The sequence below is a fragment of the Gavialis gangeticus genome, unplaced genomic scaffold (assembly GCF_001723915.1).
Source record: "Gavialis gangeticus isolate Ggan-Ray unplaced genomic scaffold, GavGan_comp1, whole genome shotgun sequence".
NCBI classification, from domain to species: Eukaryota; Metazoa; Chordata; order Crocodylia; family Gavialidae; genus Gavialis; species Gavialis gangeticus.
The window spans coordinates 83,881,585-83,889,288 of NW_017729031.1; the positions used below are offsets into that span (position 1 = coordinate 83,881,585).

The 7,704-nt window shown below is 44.0% G+C and overlaps 1 protein-coding gene across 1 annotated transcript in view; it reads left to right on the plus strand.

The window, feature by feature from the left end:
- Nucleotides 1–260: 260 nt before the first annotated feature.
- COL6A1 (collagen type VI alpha 1 chain) overlaps nucleotides 261–7,704 on the plus strand; it is an 87,267-nt gene continuing 79,823 nt past the window's right edge. The window contains exons 1-2 of the mRNA XM_019523273.1: nucleotides 261–560; nucleotides 1,654–1,783. Coding sequence (XP_019378818.1) covers nucleotides 452–560; nucleotides 1,654–1,783 — 239 coding nt within the window. The 5' untranslated portion in view covers nucleotides 261–451. The remainder of the gene's footprint in view (nucleotides 561–1,653; nucleotides 1,784–7,704) is intronic.

Here is a 7,704-nt window from a genome sequence, read left to right on the forward strand (position 1 = left end):
ATCCATGTAGCTATGCCATTAATCATTAAATCATAAAGCATTGCAAGATAAGTTTGGTAAAGAGGGAGAGAGTGCAAAATATTTTTGAAATTATGATTTGATGAAGATCAGGATGATTTTGAAGGTGCAACAATATTTGAAGAAGGAAAAAGACACTTCGATTAAAGAAAAAGGCTCCCAAGATAGGACTGTGTGTGTGTGTCAGTGACTCACAGCTGGCTGAGCTGAAACGGACAGAGAAAATCCCTCCCTCCAAAGCTGAGAAATGAGCTTCTACATTCATCTCCTTCTCATCTCAACTCCCTCTCGAACTCCTCCTCCTGCAGAAATACAGTAGAAAGTTAGAAAAAATCCTCAAGTTGGGTAAAAACTCCTTCCCCTCTGGCTTCATTAGTTTCTCCTTCCCTTCCTTTTCTTAAATATCCCTAAATGGTAATCTGAAACTGTCAAGATGAGGTTAAGAACGTTTTTGTTCACTTTCCTACTTGAAGTCTGTTTCCTATGGAAAGGGGCACTGGCTCAGCAAACAGAACTATCCACTACAGTTGTGAAATTTGAAGGTAAGAATGTCACTTTCTGCTGTATTTATTCTGTTCTTATAGTCCTAATAGTTTCCTACAGTGTGAACACTTGTATCTAACTTCAAATGGACATATTACTGTGTTACCTTATTTTTTGCACTAAGGAAAAGGCTTCTCATGTTGTTTACAATGCAGCTTTAGATTTGCCTGGGTTTTTAGAAGAAATCAATTTTAGATTGATTATTTTAAATCAATTATTTTAAAGGGCCTGTCTAAGATCGACTTGCTTCCCTCACCTCTCTATGCAGCCAGGAGTTTTTTTATTTTCCAGTTATCTTCTGGTCTCTTATACCTGCCATGTGTGTTATTAGCTGGGGCTGGTGATTAGTAAAGAAATATAAAAGAAGCAACTAGCAAAGTGTTTAACATTCTGACGTGTTGTAAATTTTTTTTTTAATATTTTATCACAATCTGTAAATATATATATATATTTTTAGGTTTTTTCCTTTACTTGTAACAATGTTATGGGTTCCTGCTGCAGAACATGATTCCTCTCTTAATTGTAATTATTTTTATTCTGTAATGGGGAAAGGCATACAAGATGAAACTTTAATGCTATGTCTGGATGTTGTTTTAAATAATAACACTTGTTTCATGAAGCATTTTATAAGGATGAAATTAGATCCTATTTAGAACAGAGAAACCTGGAGAAACAGACTTTCACTTTAAAAACTGCAACAGTCAATGTGAAAAAAAATACTAAGTTTGGGGAGAAAGATGTTAAAGCCAATGAAGAAAAATTCTTTTGAATATGACTACACATTCAAAGCAACTTACCACAAATCATAAAGCAGAAATGCCATAGAAATCTTAGAGTTTATATACACATTTTGTGTTCTGGCACATGGCATTATTAAGATTTGAGAGCATATTAGAAAGGGCTTTAGATTTCAGATGTTCTTTAACAAAACACATTGGTTCTCTCTCTTGCACATACGCTTCACCATGACCCATGGAAAACCAAGTCTACCCTGTTATATCTTGTAGAATAACTGAAATGTATAGCATCACAGTATTTTAAATTATTTGTCTTGCTCTCTCTCTTTCTTTCTTTTTTTCTTCTTTTTTGCAGATTGCCCTGTGGATCTGTTTTTTGTTCTGGATACCTCAGAAAGTGTTGCTTTAAGGGTGAAGCCAATTGGAGATTTGGTTGACCAAGTGAAAGACTTTACCAACCGGTTCATTGATAAGTTAACAGACAGGTAAATATACGTGGATATCTTTTTCTTCCCCTTCCCCCTATGCTTCTTACATCATTCTAATTTTCTGCTAATATTCTGTGCAATCTGTATGTAATAGTGTAAAAAAAAATGTGGCACTACTAAAGGGATTATGTACTTGCAAATTTGTATTAGGCTTTCTGGTGATTGTATATGTATGCCTCAGGGAAATGTATATCTGTCTCAAAAATGAAGAGAGAATATCTGTGGCCCCATAGACTTTGTACACACAAGTTTGATGCTCTTTTTTTTTTTAAAGGTGGTTGTCTTGTGTTTCCCCAACAAAAGTGGAGTTGTTCTGCACATCTCCACTCCAAACTGCAGGTGGCGGCATTCCTTTAACAATATTTAGGCTTGGCAGAATGAGACTTACTTATTATGTTGACAGCAAAAATCAATGTTTTTTTTTAACCATTTATTTAGATTTTTATCAATTCAGATCTTCAGGATTGCCTGCAATTAGGGGTGTTTTCCACTTTTTATCAATTTAACACATGCACACACTGGCCACTACACAAGCTAGGGTCTGTGCCAGTAAGGCTATGCTGGGAGTGGGGATTTGAGGGGAGAGCTGGTAGCACCTAGGAGCCTGGTGCCTCTGGCCCCTTGCTCTGCCCAGATCCCAGACAGGTCGGGGCCAAATTCCCATGCAGCTGGCTTGGCCCAGCTGAGCCTTTGCATGATTGAGGCAGGGGCCAAACTCCTGCAGAGGCCAGGCTGGGACTTAGAGTGAGTGGCTGATGGCACTGGGCTCCCTGCTGCCAGCACCCTGACCCTCCACCCACCCCTCCCAGCACTGCCTTACCAGTATGGCCCCCCAGCCCCTGCAGTGACTGGTCTGTATGTGTGCATGAGCACAGTACCCCCTGCTCTGAATTTCCTTACCTCCCTCATGGATATCTATATATATTTACATTTCCTTTATGTAAATTTTGATTGCCAACAGAAATATTTTTCTATCAGTCTTTTGAGTGTCAGGCAAAACCAATGTTTACCAATTAAAAATTGAATCCTGCAAAGCTTAATAATACTTACCATAGAACGAGTTTCCTGGTCCACTTAATTTTATTTTATATTTTCTTAGGTGCTTGTTGTAGGGGATTAAAGTTATTACCATGTTTTATGTACAGATTTCTCCTTGAGATTTTCTTTATCAGGTCGGTGTTAAATCTGACTGGCTAAAGGAGTTCAGGGCTGGCTGGTTGAGCTGTGCGAAACAGCACCATTTCGCTTTGACTTCCATTTTGCCAGGACAGTGTTTCATTTCAAGTTTCATTTCATTTTGAAAGCACTGTTCCATTTCGTTTTGTCAAAACTGTTTCACTGCCTCGATGCTGTTTCGCCCATAGGCTATAATGGAGAAGCATGAAACTGCCTGTAACTTTGTCATTTCTTGCCTGATTCAGATGAGACTTGCAGGGATGGTATCCCCTTCTGAGAGCATAAAGTCTGCCAAGTTTCAAGGAGTTAGGTGCAGGGGTTTCTGGGAAACTGCGCCTGAAGCGGCTGACAAGCAAAATTCATGGGGGGGGGAGGGTGTGTGTGTGTGTGTGTGTGTGTGTGTGTGTGTGTGTGTGTGTGTGTGTGTGTGTGTGTGTGTGTGTGTGTTAAGGCCCAGCTGTTTTTCCGTCCCTCCCCCAGAGCACTGGGATTGGAAGGGACCTCAGGGAAGGATCACAGTCACAGGCCAACTACACAGTCAGTATCAGAGCAGCCCTTCCCCGCTTTTCCCCCTCCCTCTCCTTAGTTTCTGTTTCCCCACAAGCAAGCCACACTCAAAACATTTTGAAACTTTTGAAACACTTCGAGTGCCCTCATTTTGTTTCACGGCTGTTTTGAAGCCCTTTGTTTCATTTTGATCTCACTGTTTTGAGCTTGAAATGAGTCGAAACAACAGTGAAACGAAACACCCGGCAATATTTCACACAGCCCTACTAGCTGGTAAACACAAAGCAACTCCCTGGCCCTTCTTAAGTTGTGGCAGGACATTTCTCTTGTATTGCTTGTATCATGCAGTGATGTTGCTGCCCTCTGCAGTTTGTGTCCACACAGATAACTGCAGTGCTGGGTGATTATGCCCCTAAGGGTGCAAGACTCCAGGGAAGCACCCATAGTATGCACAAATCTGGTGTTGTTGGCAGGGAGCAATGGGAGAAGCAGAGCTTAGCTCACAGATACTGGATTGCTGAATGGGGCTTTTTACCAAGCTGGCCGTTGGATGATCTTAGCCTTTCCTAATTTACTTTCAAGCCCTTTCCCTTGCAACACATTCACCTTGAAAACCATGAATGAATGCAGCCTGGTGACCAGGAGCACACAGCTTTCAGCAGGATCCTGGGGTATCCTCCTCCTCTGCATAGTGACTTTTAAGGAGGAATTAAGAGAATCCTTAGGCTGCTGACTGGCTCAATAGGCCAGCCCTACGGGGCTTAAAGGTAGCTACGATTAGTTATTGAAACCCCCTCAAACGCCAAGTTGACACGGCTGCTACTGATAAGGGAGTCATAATGTATTCTGTGATTGCTTCAGCAAGGCCTCTACACAGGGAAACCTTGGGTGGTAGCACCAGATCTAAAAGGGACCCATTTCCCCAGCTACCTAGTAAGCCATCTGCTGACAAGGTCCTGTTCCTGATTTGCTAGTACCACCATAGGTTGTCCTGCTGGGGATAGAGGCTTCTGCCTAGAAATGAAGTATGTTAGCTCTCCTCCCAAGTTAATCTGCTACCACATGCTGAGCATAGAGAGACAGCCCCTGTCAACCCTTATCAAACTGGTGGCAGTTGGGCATGTGTTCCCCCAGGGGCACTCGCCATGGTGTTATGCAGATGTTCTGCTGCTGGGCCTCCATGACATATTGGGGCAAGAAAGCTGGATGGGTTAGGGTGAGTAGGGGGAACAGTAGTGTCTGGGTAAATTTAGGAATGGCGGGGAAGACATTTGAGGGACGAAGGCTATCACAGGAATTGATGACTGCTAGACAGTATGTTAGAGGGACCTTTCTTAAAATGGTGGCAGCACTTTCCTCCCTAAAGTAGAGAGGCCAGGGGCTGCCAAGGGTGTTCATTCCTCCTCACCTACCACCACTCAAAATGCCCAGCTTTCAGGTCTGGGTGTTGGGGAAGGTGCCCCCCCACTCCCACACTTTCCCAGTAGTTTTGCTGAATGCCCACAAGCCCCTGTCTCATAGGAAGAGGGAGAAGGGCAGGGAAGATCCTGAGGAACACACAGCCAGGACGGGCTGTGTAGCTGTGCTCCGTCTGTCGGCAGCCCGTACAATCTGCGTTCTTTCCATGTGGGTCAGCAGGAAGCTTATGATGGTGCCCAGATGTGCAGCCAGAGACACTCCTGCGCTGCAGAGACAAAGGGGCAGCTCATCTCTAGACTGTGCAAAAGGCTGAGGTTTAGGTTCAGGGTGACCTGGGGGCTTGTGATGGGGCTTGCTCTGGTACTAGAACTCTACCTGAGCCAAAAGTTCTGCTATTTGGTCATTGACCTCTCTGGGGACCATAGTGCATGTGTGGCAGTCTGATTTCCCTCATATAGCCAGGGGAATATAGAAATATTTATCCAAAGTAATGTAAGGAAAATGCCCTGCTAACTATTCAGGCTTCACACTGGCTTGCCCCCTCATCTTGCCACTTGAGCCTCCAAAGAACCCATGAGTGTCTATGAAAATCCTTAGGTTTGGTGTGGTTCAATCTTTATTGATTAACATCAAGTCTATCACACTAACAGCCTGATGGAAAAATATTCCCCTCGGTAATAAATGAAATTTATAGAAAGGGGACTGTAACAAGAAACCCTTACCCCTGTTACTGGGCAGTAGAGAAAGAGAGTGAGGGAGGAACAGGGCAGAGGGATTAAAGAGGAAAACAATGAGTGGCCTAATATTAATTAAGCAATTAGCTGCTCCTTCACAGGGGTAGGAAGCTAGCTGGAGAGAGAGAGGCTACTTAAACAAACCCCTACCAGAAACCAGGGTAGGATGGGGTGGGGTAGGGTAGGGGGAAGGAGAGGAGAGGAGAGGAGAGGAAAGGGAAGGAAGAGTATCCAGGCAGGGTGGCCCCCGCCTCTGCCCAGGTTCCCAGAGCTCTGGGAGTGCGGCTGCCCTCCTCTTCTGGTCCCTGCCCCCCCAGCTCTTTCCTAATGAATGAACAGAATGATTTAAAGCAAGTATGATTTATTGCTTTATGGGTATTTACTTTTTATATTTTGACATGTGATTTTTATAAAGCTTTTAACAGTATACTGTCATTATTCAATTGTCTGCCCCCATAAACCTAGTTTTGTGCAACCCTGGAACATTTTAAACATTAAAAACTGAAATACATGCTTTAAAATAAACATTGATTTTAGCTGTCAAAATTATTAAAACATAAAAATTGAATTTTGCCAAGCCTAGAAATAATGGATGCCCTCTTTACTCACAGACTGGCCTGATACCTTTCCAGTTGCGCTGGTGATTCACTGGTATCCATGGGCTTGCTTTGCCCAGCAGATGATGTAACTGATCCACTGCGGAGCTGCTTAATGATTGTGTCAGTGCCATTCACTCGTAGTTCTCCCCACACCGCTATATTTTGTCATACTCCCTGTTTTCCCCTTGCTTCCCCAGTTCCCTCTGTATAGATCCCAACAGCCTTTCCTGTTTCTCCCCCTACCAGTCTCCCCTCCTGTCATCATGTGTGTCTCAACTGTTGCATCCTTTCAAGACCCACAGCAAACCTCCCTTCCGTCCCACGTGCTTTTGCTGCAGCTGGAACCTGCACTCCAGATCTGCAGGGTCATTCTGTGCAGCATCACTGCATCTTACCAGTACTTCACCTGTCTTTCTCAGAGGTTTTCTTGCCCCTACACTCCCCATACAAAGAGCTGCTCTTTTATGGAGGCTTTTCTCAGATGCTCCCTATTCAGAGCAGAGGTGATGGGAGTCTCCTTTCTTGCTCCTGCCACTTCTAACCTTTCCCTTCCCATGTTTTGTCCTCCCCTGGGTATCTTTTCCCTTCATCAGCCTTCTTCTTATTCTGACTTCCAGCTTTCTTTATTCATCTTGCCACAGCCTCCCAAACTCCTCCTTGGCAGCCCTGCAAGAACTTGACCCTGTCACCTCTTGCCCAGCCTGACTTGGTCTTCTACCCTGATGACTGGAGCTGCACAGCCCAATCAGTGGGAACACTGAAAAGCAGCAAGGGATCCTGGCAGATTGCTTTACAACCCCCATGACTCTCATCAGAGATTTTAGTTAAAATCTGTGGGATTCCTACAGGGATTTCCCAGTTAGGTTTTGGCTCTTCGGGGCCATACACTTGCCAAGCATTCCCTGGAGGCATAAGCAGCTGACTGATATAAGCAGGCTTTTTCTCCTGTGCAGAGTGAGTGTGGAGAAGCTGTACCATGCAACCTTTTAGATTTTACCAAAGCATGAGTGATTGCACAAAATACAGGCTGGGGAATTGGGCCTTATGGAGTTTTGTGTACCACATGTTGAGTAAAACACAGGAGGACTCCATGCTTGTAACCTGGCCCTTTTTTAGGAGGGTTATTTATAGAGGTGCTGCACCTGCAGCTAACATTTCAGCCATGCATACACAGACTGACATCTAGTACCTCTTCCAATCTCTTTCCATCTGCAGTCTGCATTCTTCTCCCAAGTTCCTTGCAGGCAGCTCTGCAGGACACTGACAGAAGACTGTTGAAAAAGTTCATAAGCTGCATGTTAGAGTTCACTTGGATTGACAGAAACCCCACTGTCAGCCCTGCAAGAACCTCACACTGTAACCCTCTAGCCATGCTTAGTGCTAAAAGGTGGAGGGAAAGCTTGTTTTTGGAGTGAGTTAGGCCTGTGCGAAGTGGCTAGTATTCGCTTCAGATTCGGCCAATTCGGGGGACAGTGATTTGATT